Source organism: Schistocerca cancellata, chromosome 7 (assembly GCF_023864275.1).
Source record: "Schistocerca cancellata isolate TAMUIC-IGC-003103 chromosome 7, iqSchCanc2.1, whole genome shotgun sequence".
NCBI classification, from domain to species: domain Eukaryota; kingdom Metazoa; phylum Arthropoda; class Insecta; order Orthoptera; family Acrididae; genus Schistocerca; species Schistocerca cancellata.
The window spans coordinates 332,736,855-332,753,846 of NC_064632.1; the positions used below are offsets into that span (position 1 = coordinate 332,736,855).

The following is a 16,992-nucleotide window of genomic DNA, read 5'->3' on the forward strand; positions in this document are numbered from 1 at the left end:
ACTCCTCTTCAGCTCCAACCCCATAGTGGAAGGGCAGATAAGTTTACACGAGAGTCCTATCTCTGTAAAGTAGTTAATGAGAAAATGAAGAAATCTTTGGGTATTACAGTCACCTGCCAGATCTACAGCAACTAATGTCATCCTGTTCCACTATTTATCATACTCTCACGTGTGTGTGTGTGTGTGTGTGTGTGTGTGTGTGTGTGTGTGTGTGTGTGTGTGTGTGTGTGTGTGTGTGTTTTTAAATCTTATGGGACTTAACTGCTAAGGTCATCAGTCCCTAAGCTTACACACTACTTAACCTAAATTATCCTAAGGACAAACACACTCACCCATGCCTGAGGGGGAACTCGAACCTCCGCCGGGACCAGCTGCACAATCCAGGACTTCAGCACCTTAGACTGCTCATACTCTCAAAGAAAACAAATTTTGCAGATGACCGTTCCCCATCTTTTGGAGAGTACCACACTTTCTGTCAGAACTGACATGACCCTGAACAGCATCTGGAGGGGTCTGTACATTGGTTGACAATGTTGTCATAGAATTGTTTACCCTGTATACCACATTTGAAAGCATAGTAGTGAGAGTGCAAACTGTCTTGGTAATCACTATTTGATGTGTAACATTTATTTATCCTCAGACAGGCACCTGTGTACCTTGGGATGGCCACTTTAGTTCGACATCTGCCCCCCCCCTCCCACCTTACTGCTACTTTGCAATTCCAAAACACACCATACCCTCTGGGGTATACATCCTCTGGTAGGGAATTTCTGATTGAGCAACTTATTTTCGATTTTGATCTGTGTCACCTCAATGATGATACCGTATATGCTAAAGTGTCACCCATGGCACCTTCTCAGTAAGTGATATTATGATCCATTCCTCCAATTCGTAACAGTGGTTGCTACTCAGTAGTCATTCCAGTAGACCTGTTCCTTGTTACTGTGTTAGTCTCGGAAGGGCCAACTGGCAGCTGTATATGTATGCTGTCGTCTTTGCCCCCATTATGCCAGATTTATTGACGAGGTTCTCACAGACATTTGTGACACAATCGCATGACATTCTGGAGCTGCTATCCCCATTTTTACAGGCTGCCTCCATCTCTGGTCAGTATCATAGTGGACCAGATACTAAACAGCTATTTAGGGCAATTGAAGAGCCCTGCAATGTCTCGAACATCATCCTCCACATACCACACTCAAGACTTTCAAGCAATTTTTTGCAGAAGATTGCTACCTAATTAAATCCAGTAAGATGGAATGCAGGGGTGCTACATCTCTTCCTCAGGAACATGTGCTTCTTCATCCAAGGTGTGACCAGATTCCATAACCTGCAGGACTGCTAAAAATTAACAGCTGTTCTAGATTCTGCTGCTTCTTTTAGGATTGGGGTAGGGGTCTTTTTGTACCAATGTGTGAGTTCTCGCTAAACATTTTACTGCTCATCTTTGCAGCAGCATTGACATCCTCTTCTTTCCTTTCCATTTGAACACACAAGACAAGTTGAAGACATCTCCTTATTCTTTAGTCCCCCCGTCCTCCAATACCTGAATTACGTAATGAACATTTCAATGATAGGAGACTGTGTCAGGCTTTAAACTCATTTAGTGACACACTATACTGTCCCACCCCCTTGTTAAATTCAAAATCGTATGACTGGGCATCTAATGCAACTCAAACTCTTCCACTGAGGGTCTTCAACTTCTTTGGCTAGAAGATCCTTTCCCTTAACAATGGAGGGACAATGTTGTCATTGCTATCTTTAAACAAGGCAAAAACTTAAAATCCGCTAATAGCTGTCAACCGATTAGCCTCACCAATGTGTTCTGCAAACTGCTTGAAAGGAAGGTAGCCCAACAATTATGCTAGGTTCACAGGTCCTTCTGGCCTCATTATCAGTGTGGTTTCCAGGAGGGCAATCCACAAGTCACCATCTGGTTAGGTTTGAAACAGCAATCCAGCAGGCTTTTTGTAAATACCATCTCATTGCAGTTTTTATCACTTACACGAGACACCACTTGGCACCATCGTATTCACTTTCCTTCAATGATTGGGGCTATAAGGGTTACTATTGATTTTTATACATCAGGCTTTTTTCCATTGTTTAAAGTTGGTGGGCTTCTCAGCTCCCCATGGTATGAAGAGAACAGCATCACTCGGTGCTATCGTCTGAGTGTTACTCCTTCTTATTGCCTTAAATGGGCTAGTGATCTCCATTGGACCAGTGGTTTCACTGTGCTGATGTGGACATTTGTTGCGTATGGTATAGCTCCCAATCTGTAACCTGGGCTGAATTCCAGCTCCACGGAACCATCTGAAGTGCCTCCGGCTGTGTTCTTTCCCATGGTCTCAAGTTTTCTTCCAAAAAATTGCAAGTAATGCAGTTCTGTCATCGTATCGTGGTTTCTTCTGATCTAGGTGTCTACTTGCATACCCAGTGTTCGGGCATTGCTGTGCAGTCCTGAGTTTTGGAAGACCTCTTTGGTAGAAAGCTGAAATGCTTGCCCTATGTTGATCAACTTTAGACTGTGCATGCAGAAGCTTAATGCTACCTGATTCCTCACCCACAACTCTTGAGGTGCAGGTTGCACTTCCCTACACTGTACGTATGGGGCCCTCTTGCTGTCCCGATTGGACCAGTTGGTAATTATGGAGCAAGGCTGGGTTCTAGTGCGTTTCATAGTTGACCCATAGACCGTCTTGTGGCCAAAGCAGAGATCTTATTTCCTCAGTTCAGACTGCAAAAACTCTTGCTCACCATAAAATAACTTCATAATTTGACTTACGAAATTCTTTTTACACTTTGAGGGTGTTGACCTCTGACAATTGCGCTCTGGTGGGGCTCCCAGGTGGGCAGAAGACCCAACAGAGGGTCTGGAAATCCATTCCAACCCCATTACTGTGTGCTTTCTGTATATTCCTGTGTGCTTCGTCTTGGTTAGTACCCAGACCATGAATTATGATTTCAAAGAACTAAAGTTTTTTGTCCCTGTTTACTTTTGATCTACTTCTCTCTGTTCTCCATGTGTATCAGTGTGGTACCATCATTTAAACTGACAGCTCTAAAGTTATGGGTAGAACAGAATATGCTTTAGCATCTCCCACTGGGCAGGAAGAACATTTGTTACCAGGAACATGTAATGTTTTTATGGTGAAGCTGATCCATTAACGGAGCCCAGTACTTTTAATTTGTCATGACTCAGTGAGTAGTCTCCAGGCTGTTGACTGATGTTGCCCTTGCCACATTGAGAGATGATATTCACTATTTTCCCTCTGCCCTTAGTCATACTATGTGCTTCATGTGGGTATCCCAGGGAATGGTCCATCCATCTGGCCATCCATTTGGCTAGAGGAATGATTTCTCACCTTACATTCACTTTGACAATCCCAGGTATGGATTTGCTATTGCCAGTAACACCTCTACTTAACTTCAAGACAGAGCATCATCGGATGATCTTATAAACTGTACACTGTCAAGCAGACTACCGTTATACGACACTGCTCCTAACGTTCCTCCCAGAAAGAATCCACCATTTTTAATTACTTTCAGATGGAGTTGACATTTTTTTCCCGCTGCACTGCATTTTACTATTTTAGAAGTGCTCTTCACATAGAAGGCCAATGAAGAGAAGACGTTAAGTATTTCTTATCTATTAATTAAGCTGACTAAAAAATAATAGTTTAGCAGTTTTCTATGCTGCCTTCGAGGGAATGTGTTCTATTCCCACTTTTAATGTTTTTTGTCAAGTGGCCCTTACATGTTCAGTACTATTAACTCAATAATATTGTGTAAATATGTTTTGTGGTAATGAAGGCCAAGAACATTGCAACAATATTACACAATATTTGTGTCCGGGAAGCGTCAGAACTCTGCCTTTGCAGCGAACAAGTCTGTGCTCAACAATATGGGAACTCACATATATTGTGAATGAGTTTCTTGTTTGGCAGAAGAAAAGGAGAAATTATGTGTAATGGACATAAGTAGTCCGAAAAGCTTCCTGTGATCATTTCAATGGACCAGAAGCTTATTTATGGCAGCTTAGATTCGTAAACCAAGTGATGATTAATTATAAACTGAACAAGTGAACAATGTAGTTTATAGCATACCTGTGCTGTTTTATATGTATTTCTCTAATGTATTTCTCTAATGTAACAACTGTCACAAACGAAATAAATGTGTGTGATCTCTGGACAACTGACCTAACCTTACTTATCAATGCTGACAACTGTTACAAGTAAAATAAACATTTCTGCTTACTGTCATCTCACAAAAATCTTCAGTTTATTCTGCTATTGTGGACAAGGTATGTGGCATTTCCTGATAAGTGAGGATTTTTCTTAAAGTACTGCATGGTACTTTCGTATGCATCCTCCCCACCAACTTCCTGGTATTTTATATCTCTCTCTCTCTCTCTCTCTCTCTCTCTCTCTCTCTCTCTCTCTCTCTCTCTCGGCAGAAACTGAAATGTATTGCACAGTACCATCCTCACATGGTACAATATATTGAGACAGTGTCCATATTTTTAAAACTCTGCAGTGTTCATTATATTGCACAAACTGTCAATACCGAACTCGGACAGTGAAATTATTACACAATACCCAGTGTGCGAACACTCAAATGTGACCAACTACTGAGCAACCCCTGTGGGTCTGGGGGTTAGAATAGGTCTGAGGTATTCCTGCCTGTTGTAAGAGGTGACTAAAAGGACTCTAACACTTTCCAGCCCTATGAGTTCAGGTACCATTCTATTGTTTGACCTGCCACTTTCAAAATTCTACAGAAGTGCGGGCCATATGGGGAAGGACACCTTACATGGTGCACGAGTGCCCTTAGATTCGATCTCCTGAATCTCTTGTCATGGCTTTGCATCTCCACCTGCGATTCAACTATTTGGGCGAGGACATTTCCAGTGTATGTCATCTTCTTCTGTTGTCTCCTGTCCTCTTTTGCCCCCATGACAATATTGGATTTCTCTGCACCCACAATCCAGCATGGTAACCAGTCTGTTGTGGTGGGGCTGTCATGTACCCATTTGGTGGTAGCCCCCTGACAACACAGGAATCACACTGCTGATGCTTGAGCTGTAAACTCCCCACGTATGCCAAGGAGTAAATGCCTGTCTTCCTGGGGCATCAGGACTCCCAGCAATGGCCATCACGCCAGTTGGCCTTTGCTGTGGATGGGTGGCACCCGTGGGGAGAGCCCGTGACTGGAGTCGGTGGCATCAGGGCGGATGACCCGCAATGAAGTGGACTAAGTCATATCTTGCTGGTGACTTTACAGCACCAGCAGTTTCTAAGAAGGGCAAGATAGAATACAATGCCAACAGGTATGACCTTAAATCGTTTCCCTCCCTCGCTACACCATGGGAGGAATATAGAGCTACAGAACGGAGAAAGCCATATTCACCTCGGTTTTTAGTCGGTAGCAGAACTGATGGGATTATTTTCTACTGGTGAAGCCCCAATTTTTCGTTGAACACCTTGATTGATAAGTTTGGAGAAGTGACAGCGCTGCCCAAGATGTGAAATGGCGCAGCCTTGATTCGGACAGCATCCGCAGCCCAATCTCGAGCGTTACTCGCCTGTAACAAGCTGGGTGACATTCCTGTTTCCGTCACTCCCCATAAAAGCCTCAACAGGGTCCAGGGGATTATTTTCCATCATGACCACCTCTTGCAGTCTGACGACGAGCTCTGTGCCAACTTAGAACAGCGGGGTGTTCATTTCATCCAGCGCATTTACCGGGGGACCCAAAGACAACAGGGTTGCTACTGGTGCCTTCATCTTAGCCTTTGAGGGTGATTCATTGCCTGAAAAGGTCAAAGTGTGCTGTGACGTTCAACCATACATCCCTCCCCCTATGCAGTGCTTTAAGTGCTGGAAGTTTGGGCACATGTTTTCCCGCTGCACTTACAGTGCCACATGTCGAGACTGTGGATGTCCACTGCACCCATATACCCCGTGTGTGCCACCTCTCACTTGCATCAACTATGGAGAGCACCACTGCCCCTGCTCGCCAACTGACCAGTACTTCAAAAGGAGCAGAAATTTATGGAGTAAATGACCATGGACCGGTTGATTTACAAAGAGGCTAAATGTAAATTCGAAAGATTAAATCCCATTTGGTTGATGTCGACATATGCTGCAGCTACATCACCATCGCTGTCCCATGTGCCAGTGGTTCCTCACTCTGTGCCACGAACAGTGGGCCCTCCGGGCCACCAGAATACATCTGCCACCTTGGTGTTAGGGGGGCAAATCTTCCTCCTTTGCTCCCAAAGCACCTTCTTTGGGAGGAAGGGTCTCCCCCCCCCCCCCAAACGCAGAGGACATCGGTCCCCTCCCCCCTGCTGGAGAAACAACAGCCTACTCCAGCTCCTCTCGTGCGGAAGGGGTCCCATGGGGCCCTCTCTTCCAAGGTCTCCACTAATGCCACGGCGGACACTTGCCAGTGGCTCAAGGAGCCAAAAGCTGCTGGACGAAGAGCTTCATGGTCTTCCTCCGTGCCTGAAGCTGCTTCGGAGAAATCTTCCCAGCAAGCCCCTTAAGAGAAGCGAGAGAGCAAGCATACTAAGATTTAGTCTGCTAAGAAACAGGACTCTATGGTGGCCCCAACACCACCACCCCCTATCAGTTCTGCATCTGAGGATGCAGTGGACATCTTAGCGTCCCCTATGGACCTAGATCTCACTGATGCCTCATCCACCATAGAAATGGCTACAAATACTCCATTGGAGGCAGCAGGTGACCCTGAGGCATAACCTACCTCCTTGCGCGGTTCATCCTTTCCCAGGCTCACAATAACATTATCCTCCAGTGGAATTGCGGCGGTTTTTTCCACTATCTGGCTGAGCTACGGCAACTGTTAAGCTTTATACCTACTTTCTGCATTTCCCTCCAGAAAACCTTGTTCCCAGCAATGCTGACCCCTGCCTTCTGTGGCTATAAGGGATATTACAGGAACTGTAGCAGCTATAATAGACTGTCAGGTGGAGTTTCCGTCTATGTCCTGAACTGTGTATGCAGTGAACCTGTGCCCCTTCAAACCCCTCTTGAAACTGTGGCTGTCAGGATAAGGATGGCACAGGAAATAACTGTCTGTAACATATATCTTCCTCCAGATGGTGCAGTACCCTTGAACACATTGGCTGCACTGATTGACCAACTCCCTAAACCTTTCCTACTTTTGGGAGATTTAACTCATCACCCCTTGTGGGGTGGCACAGTTCTTACTGGCTGAGGCAGAGATGTGAAAAATTTACTGTCACAACTCGACCTCTGCCTCTTAAATACTGGGGCCACCACACATTTCAGTGTGGCACATGGCACATATTCGGTCATTGATCTCTCAGTTTGTAGTCCTGGCCTTCTCCCATCTATCCACTGGAGAGCACATGATGACCTGTGTTGTAGTGACCACTTCCCCATCTTCCTGTCACCGCCCTGACATCAGGCCCATGGATGCCTGCCCAGATGGGCGTCAAACAAGGCGGACTGGGAAACTTTCATCTCTGCTGTCACCGTTGAATCTCCCCCATATAGTAACATCAATGTGGTGGTTGAGCAAGTAACTACAATGATCGTTTCTGTGGTGGAAAACGCAATCCCTTGTTCTTTAGGGTGCCCCCGGTGAAAGATAGTCCCTTGGTGGTCGCTGGAAGTCACTGAGGCAATTAAGGAGCGTCAGCGAGCGCTACAGCGGCATAAGCGGCACCCTTCCCTGGTGTACCTCATAGCCTTTAAACGGCTCAGTGCCTATGTTCACCAGCTTATCAAAAAGTGGGCTTAGGAGTGTTGAGAGACCATTGGATGCCATACGTCACCTTCCCAAGTCTGGGCAAAGATCAAACGAGTTTTTGGGTACCAGACTCAAAGAGGTGTTCCTGGTGTTAACATAAATGGCTTGTTATTTACTGACGCAAACATGATTGCCAAGCAGTTTGCTGAGCACTATGCTCGTGCCTCTGCATTGGAGAATTACCCTCCAGCCTTTCGCCCTCTCAAATGGCAGATGGAAGAGACAGTCCTCTCATTCACTACATGTCACAGTGAACCCTATAGCGCCCCATTTACAGAGTGGGAGCTCCTCAGTGCCCTTGCACATTGCCCTGACAGAGCTCCTGGGCCCAATCGGATCATCAGTCAGATGGTTAAACATCTCTCATCTGACTACAAGCGGCATCTCCTCGTGATCTTCAACCGGATCTGGTGTGATGGCGTCTTTCAGTCGCACTGGCGGGTGAGCACCATCATACCAATGCACAAACCCAGCAAAAACCTGCTTGGTGTGGATAGCTATCAGCCCATTAGCCTCACCAACATTCTTTGTAGGCTGCTGGAGCGTATGGTGTGTCGACGGTTGGGTTGGGTCTTGGAGTCACGTGGCCTACTGGCTCCATGCCAGGTAGGTTTCCACCTGGGTTGCACCGCCACTGATAATCTTGTGCCCCTCGAGTCTGCCATCTGAACAGCCTTTCCCAGATGCCAAAACCTTGTTGCCATTTGTTTTGATGTATGAAAAGCGTATGACACCACCTGGCGACATCATATCCTTGGCACATTATACGAGTGGGGTATCAGAGGCCTGCTCCCGATTTTTATCCAGAATGTCCTGTCGCTTCCTACTTCCCGTGTCAAAGTTGGTGCCTCCCATAGTCCCCCCCCTCCCCCCCATCCATCCCCCGCCCCTTATCCAGGAGAGTGGAGTCCCACAGGGCTCCTTATTGAGTATATCTCTAGTTTTAGTGGCCATTAATGGCCTAGCAGCATCTGTAGGGCCGTCTGTCTTACCCTCTCTGTATGCAGACAACTTCTGCATTTCGTACTGCTCCACCTGTACTGGTATTGCTGAGCAGTGCCTCCTGGGAGCCATCCACAAGGTGCAGTCACGGACTGTTCAGTTGTTGGCCGCAAAGTCGTGTGTTACGCACTTCTGTTGGCGTCTTACCGTTCATCCGGAACCAGAACTTTACCTTACTGACAGTCCCCTCACTGTAGTGGAGACATATCGATTTTTAGGAGTTGTTTTCGATGCCCATTGACTCTGCTTCCTCACCTTAGTCACCTTAAGTGGAAGTGCTGGCAGCACCTCAATGCCCTCTGCTGCCTGAGCAACATCAACTGGGGTGCAGATCACTCTACGCTGCTGCAGCTATACAGAGCCCTTGTTAAATCCTGCCTTGACTATGGGAGTCAGGTTGGTTTATGGTTTGGCGGTGCCCTCAGCGTTGTGTATACTCGATCCAGTGCACCACTGTGGCGTTAGACTAGCGACGGGAACTTTCAGGACGAGTCTGGTGACCAGTGTCTTTGTGGAAGCTGGAGTTCTTCCATTGCAGGTCATATGTACACAACTGCTTGCCAGTTATGTTGCACACGTTCGTAGTTCTGCGCATCTGAATTATCGTCTCCTTTTCCCACCCACGGCAGTTCATCTCCTGCATCGGCAGCCCGGGTCAGGGCTTACAATTCTATGTGAACTGGAGTCCTTGTCTTCACCACCTACTACACTAGAGGTCCAGTCGCGTATACCTCCATGGTGTACACCTAGGTTGCTGTGCCTGGACCTTTCAAATGGCCCAAAGGACTCAGTTCACCCTGCAGCTCTCTGCTGTCACTTCATCTCGATTCTTGACATGTGCTGAGGCCATGAAGTGTTTTACACCAATGGCTCCATGGCTGATGGTCACGTCAGCTTCGCATATGTCCATGGAGTGCATATTGAACAGCATTCTTTGCCCAATGGCTGCAGTGTTTTCACTGCAGAGCTGGTGGCTATATTTTGTGCTCTTGAGCACATCCGTTCATGCCCTGCAGAGACAGTTTCTTCTGTGTACTGACTCCTTGAGCAGGCTGCCGCCCGCAAGCAATCAACAAGTGCTACCCTCGCCATCCTTTGGTAGTGACCATCGAGGAGTCCGTCTATGCCCTGGAATGGTCTGGTCATTCAGTGGTATTTGTGTGGACCCCGGGAAACATCGGAATCCCAGGCAACAAACTTGCTGACTGACTGGCCAAACAGGCTACACGGAAACCGCTTATGGAGATTGGCATTCCAATAACTGACCTGCATTCGTTTTTATGTCGCCAGGTTTTTTGGCTTTGGGAGATGGAATGGCATAGTCTCTGTATGCACAACAAATTGCATGCCATTAAGGAGACTATGAATGTGTGGCAGGCCTCTATGCGGGCCTCTCGCAGGGACTCTGCAGTTCTCTGCTGGCTCTGCATTGGCCACGCTTGTGCGACCCATGGCTACCTCCTGCGCCATGAAGACCCACCTCAGTGTCGATGCGGCGCCCGGTTGACAGTGGCGCATATTCTGGTGCGCTGTCTCACTTTGACTGCCCTGCGACAAAATGTTGGGTTACTGGAGTCATTGCCACTAATTTTATCTGACAATGCCTCATCGGCTGATTTAGATTCAGGTTTTATTCGTGAGGGTGGGTTTTATCATTTGATCTAAATTTTAGCGCAAGTTCTTTGTCCCTCTGTCTCCTCCACGCTAGTGCTTTTAGGATGGAGGTTTTAATGTGTTGCAGAATGGCTGGCTTCTCCTTTATTCTGATGGTCAGCCAGCCATGGTAATCTGTTTTGCTGTTTTAATCTCTTCTACCTGTTTCATGCGTGTCTGTGGTTTTCTTCTCGCCTTTTTTCTATTTAAGTGTTTGATGCCCTTCCATCGTTCTTGTGGTTTTTCCTTTCTCTCCATTTTGCGTTGTCAGTCTTGCTTGTTTTATTCTCACACTTGTGGCATTGTTTTATTCGGAACAAGGGATCGATGGCCTAGCCGTTTGGTCCCTTCCCACATCTTTTAAACCAACCAACTAACCTACCTACTGAGCTGATTGTTTCTCTCATCTTTCTTTTCCTGTTGTTGATCATACTGATGCTAATTCATTTTTATTATTACTTATCTCTCCAACTGGCTATTCCGTTACTATTTTACCCCTGCATAAGGTTAATGGGGGGTCAGTCATGGAAAATGTACCTCTTGCTGCAGATAAGCTTTGGGGTTGCCCTCATCTGCAGCCTGGCCTAAACCATACACTTTTACCTCACTTTAAATAACTCTTCATCTCTGGGTACTTGTATTGCTTTCAGTGCATTGATCTACCACTCCTGCGTTACAGTTTGATTATATTTCTGTCAGATTTCACTAACTTCATACGGACCAACCCCTGAATCAGAGACCAGTAATCTCAGTGCATAGACCCTTAACTCCCCCTCCCCTCCTCCTCCTCCTCTTAGCTAACCTAAAATACTGTCTTCAATTGACGAATGTCACACTTAGTATATCTTGTATAAAAGTCATCACTATTAACAATAGACAGTATTGGCCATGGTATTTTTAATTGGCTATTGATGAGTAGTAAAGTAAGAATATTTGCTTGTTGATTTTAGAAGCTTACATGTTCTGGACTGTAGATGCTCAAGTTGAATTTTCCTCATACAAAATGATACAGCATAATTGTTAATTTTTTAATAGCTACATCTGTGTTTTGACAGGACATAGATGAGTACATAGCCAAAGCAAAAGAACAAGGATACCATACAGTACTTCATCTTGGGACGAAGGGTGTCAACTATGCTACAACAGTCATAATGCAGACTGCCATCAAGGTGAGCAAGCAGGAAAAGGATTAGTGCCAAACAGCCATAACTGCTGACTGTGGTGTGAGAATTATATTATGATTTCATATACTGGTGAATGGATTAGACAAACTTCTGTATTACATATATTACATACAATTGTGTGCCACACTTACACGGTGGTGTCAAAAATAATGCAGTCACTTTGTGCCGTATGGATAAGAGGTGTGTGTGTGTGTGTGTGTGTGTGTGTGTGTGTGTGTGTGTGTGATGGTGGCAGTAAGCTTTGCTGATAACAGTGTAGTGCTTATAAAAGTTTTGTTACTGTTATTGCAATTTAACATAACTTCTTCTTTTTGTGAAGGTTTACGTCATTGACATGTGTGTAATTCATAAGTTGATAGTTTACCAAATTACTTGATTTGTGTGTCGCAACCTCTTCCAGTAGTTGAAAAAATATGTACTGTAGTTAGTGGAATATCACTTTGCTATTAATGCTGTTTAAGATTGTCTGTGACTGTCATATCTGTGTTAGAATTTCAGTATCAACAAAAACAAAGCAGACAAAATTTGCTTTTCACATCTAGAGTTTTGCTGTGGGATACAGATGACATTTCACAGAATAATTCTTTTGATAAAGAACAAATATTATCTCCTGTAAAGTTCAGTATGTGCAACACAGGGATTTTTAAAATGCTCTTGTCACTACAATCTCCTGAATGTTTTTCTACAATTCTTTAGACAGTGCACACAGCAGCTGAAATAAGCTGCAGGAAGATAAGATAGTAGTGATGTATGCTACTATTTCTTTGTATTAGAATTTTCACTAATGAAACTTGTTAAGGCCTTTCTGTAATGATATTTAGTTGAGCAAGAATACCTGGTTGACTTTATGTAATCAAAGTTTGGTCACTAATTTATTCAGTTGTAGTTATCATAAAAATGATGGTTGAGGTGAAATTTGCTGTGAATACTGAACATTGATCATGGGCTCAATCTCCTGCCAATTAGATAAAGATTTGTAATACAGACTTGGTATTGATTTTATCACTGATATTATCCAAAGGAGATTTGTTTTGGAATATTTCCAATAATACTCTTCAATTATTGTTAATCTCATTCAATTCTGTCAAATTGAGTTCCATGTTAAGATCCCGTGAAAGTGGAAATTTGACCAGTGGCAGGTGCCTTCCAGCTAGCATTTAGTTGGTCACTAAGAATTAGGATATACATCACAAAGCTTATCAGAATGTCTTTCAGTGACAATTGCTGACTAGATTGGTAATCTACACTGGGGATATGAGTATGGATATGGGGATGGGAAATGGGGAAGGAGTGCGCACACACGGAGATGGTCTTTTGTTCAGAACTATGTCAGAGATAACATAATGCATAAACAAACTCATTTTGTGACTAACAGATGTGTTTTGAGAGGTTAAGTAATGAGGAGGGGATATGCCACAGTTTTTGATGCAAAGTTTACTCTGCACCAGTAGTTTATATGAGAACATACAGAATTAAGGCAACATGCGGCTCATTTACCACTTCTATGTCACTCTTGAACTTTGTAGGAACTGAACTACAGGTTTTGAATTTTGTCATCATTCATCACATTTTAGGGTGAGAAACATCAGGAGTGACATTGTGACTCAAGACTGGTCAGGTTGACATCATGCATTTTGCTGTTTCGTCATCATTCATCCTAAAATGTATCTATCAATAACTGCTTCAATACATTAAAAATGAATGTTGATCTCCGTTGTTCCCTGAAAAATTTGGCAATATGTGGTTCTTGATGCATGGCATGGTGATTATAAATCTCAGTTGACAAATCAAAAGTTTTTGTTTTAGATCCCTGTTCTGCAGTTTTGTGTAGCACTTTTTAAAATTTAAATGTGACAAGTAGTTCAGTGAAGAATGAGATTTTCACTCTGCAGTGGAGTGTGCGCTAATATGAAACTTCCTGGCAGATTAAAACTGTGTGCTGGACCGAGACTCGAACTCTGGACTTTTGCGGGCAAGTGCTCTACCAACTGAGCTACTCAAGCACGACTCACGCCCCGTCCTCACAGCTTTACTTCCGCCAGTACTTCGTCTCCTACCTTCCAAACTTTACAGAAGCTCTCCTGCGAACCTTGCAGAACTAGCACTCTACAGAAGCTCTCCTGCAAACTTTGCAAAGTTTGGAAGGTAGGAGACGAGGTACTGGCGGAAGTAAAGCTGTGAGGATGGGGCGAGAGCCGTGCTTGGGTAGCTCAGTTGGTAGAGCACTTGCCCGCAAAAGTCCAGAGTTCGAGTCTCGGTCCGGTTCACAGTTTTAATCTGCCAGGAAGTTTCAAATGGTTCATTATTTGAAAATGTCTAGTTGGATTATGATTTAGTGTCATTAAACTCTAGATCCATCCATAACTGCCTGGGTGAGCCTATTCACAGTTAGGTGAAGGCAGTTGTCTGTTATCACCAGTCTAACAAGTATCACTTGATACTTCCGACAGTTTCAGAGAGCAGTATCCCGTTTCATTTAATGCCAGATGACTTTGTATCTTGCATTCTACTTCAGTCTGTATATTGTGAAGCAACACTCTGAAGCTGAATGTTTTTGAATGAATTTGGAACAACTTGCTATTTATTGTCTTGCATCTGATCCCTGTTTTTCCTCATGTTGTTTGGTCTGTGTGGAAGGGAGTTATTTGCTTATATATGTATTACATACAGGATACAAGCTGTATGGATGTCCTTAAATGATACTTCAGTGTGTGGAACTGATTTGAGTATGCCTTATACTAAGCAGTTTTTTATAAAAGCTTTCTTCCTGTGCAGTTTTTCTATATTTGTATTGTACTGTATTGAGCATAAGTAATGTGTTTTTATTTAATTGCATGTGTTTATAAGTGTTCCTAAGAGCTCGTCATAAGTGACTGCATGTTGAATTGAAATGCAATTTCCATTTTAAAGCTGGATGTATTGGCATGAAATATAATAATTAACTAAGAATGGTCTGTTACCCTTATTAAACTATTTCTACAGAAGCACTCTTCTATAGCTACTTCATGAAAATTATTAGCAGGTTTATTTAGGATGTTAGAGTTTGGAGATATGAGTACACAATTCGCATCTAAACGACCTAAAGCATCAACCCTTCATACAAGCTTGTTTTACTATGTTCTTCTATATTTTTCTTCCTGTTTTTATATTCAAATTGCTTTTATCCATTACTAAAACCATTTCCTTCTCTCCAACCCTTGTAGAGTAATCTTTGATTCTATTGTACGAAGATACACACTGATGTGTGTTTTGACCCAATTTGAGTGATAAACTGAATAGCGAGCAACATGTTTTTATACATGTCGTATACTGGTGTTTCATGTAAGCGAAGGTAGTTTTCTACAATAGTAATAAAATAACTGATTTAGGCCATGAAATATCCTGTGTAAAAGCACGATAAACATTTGTTTCCATCAGCTTGTTACTGAAAATGGGCAGATACAGTGGGATGGGAGGGTGGAGGGGCAAGTTTATGGGCCACTGTAGAGAATTAATTACTATTAAAATTTTCTTATAATGGCATATAGTATGAAATAAATGTAATTAGTTGAAGTGTGTGAATATGGAAGTATGATATAGTGTAGTATTTGTAAAATTAACCTTTCTTCTGCAAAATCTCACACAGTCCATATAGTTGCAGTAGGTGCTTGCGTAAAGTAATAATCTTGTCTGCATGCCATGATGACCTTGTCACCAGGCCATACCAGGTCCTGCATTGACAGATTCAAAACCTCGTCCTCGCACTCAATCTGCCTGTGAACCTGACGCAGTAGACTATGATATGAGACAGATGGAGTTGCGGAGACGGTCAAGATCTTGTTCCGTGGAAACTACACATTCAGATTTTACTGCTGATACAGAATATGATATTCATACTTTGTCAGATGAAAGTGAGCTGGAGCAGTTCTTGTGTAAGGAGGATCTACACGATAATACAGACATGCCAGAACTACGCCGCAGTAAGCGGAGTACAACCACCAGGAGCAGGCGGAAGTGAATATCTTTACTGTCCAAATTTTGTGTTTTTTATTAATTTCATTACGATGTCTTCCGTAATTTATGTTGCCTGTGCATGTCTTTTATGATTAGTTTGAATGCTCAAAATGACTTTCTGTGAAGAGTCTGGAAGGTTGTGAATCAATTGACAGAACTGAAATTCTAGTTAAGACTGTAACTTATTTTTTTGTAATTTTCTTATAATATGCTTGCAGTTTAGTTATATGTCTCTGTCTGGACTGAAGATGCTATTGTCAGTTTAAAATTTTAGTTGTGTTTTATAAGCTTAGAAATGGCACTAAGTATATTGAAATGTATTTCTTCAGTTTATTGTAGGACATAATCTGTGTTGAAACAGTTCCAGTACTTCATTATTTTGTTTTTGTGCTTATGTTCATCATATGTTTGTTTAATAAACATTGTTTTGAATAATTATTCTGCATGACTTATTTTCTTGACCACTTTCGTTACTGACCCTTTTTTTGTTTACTGCTGAATTTTGCTGCTATTACTTAACTACAGAATGACTTACCACTGAAAATAAAATTTATTCACCAAATTGCTTGAAGTACTCATTCTAATAGATAGTTACCATCACATTACAGAAATACAATGAAATAAATGTCACTCATTTATTAACAAGCTATGTGGTGTCAGGTGAGCTTAATAACAGTTATGAAAACAAATTTGAGAGAGCAGCTTCATTGCAGCATCTGATGATTTTTAACTGTAGATTGCTATGCCAGAAAAATTAGCAATTACTTCCAATGTTAAAAGCTGTTAGTCAGAGGTCATATGACGTACACACTAAACGTCTCATGTCAACTCGGTTTTAAATACTGAAGTCTTACTAGAAGAAAATTCTTTGGGCGATATTCAGTTCAGGATGGCAGTTAATGTTTCCCACTTAATTTTCTTCTTGTTGTAAATGCTTTTGTGTTATTGTTTTTGATGGTATTTTGTCAAATGTAGTGTTTACAATAAATTTCTCCCTTAGACCCTGTAGTTAGGAAACTTCACTCGCAGCGGCATGCTTCAGATAGTGTAGATGCTTCCTTTAAATGTCATTTATCTGGCTTTTAGATATTTTCATACTAATGTTTCTATGTTTTTTTATAGTGGGTGATTCAAAATGAAGGAATGGATTTCAATTGTTTATCACAGAAAAACTATTAAAGATACACATTGTGCTTGTCACTCGATAAAGGAAAGTTCAAAGTTCTGACACAGCTGTACAGTTGTTTGTTTCTAGCAACATGGCGACTACATCATGAGAGAGCATTTTGTGTGTCGGAATTTGCATGAAGTCAATTCATTGTTTAAGTGCAATATGCATTCTGCTGTTGATTCAGCAAGA

General features: G+C 42.9%; 1 protein-coding gene across 4 annotated transcripts in view; it reads left to right on the plus strand.

Annotated features, from left to right (window-relative positions):
* Window positions 1-16,992, plus strand: part of LOC126092109 (uncharacterized) — a 280,658-nt gene that overhangs the window by 183,932 nt on the left and 79,734 nt on the right. For all 4 annotated transcript variants that reach the window (XM_049907543.1, XM_049907544.1, XM_049907542.1 and 1 more), the window contains one exon: window positions 11,511-11,624. In XM_049907543.1, the coding sequence (XP_049763500.1) occupies window positions 11,511-11,624 (114 nt within the window). The remainder of the gene's footprint in view (window positions 1-11,510; window positions 11,625-16,992) is intronic.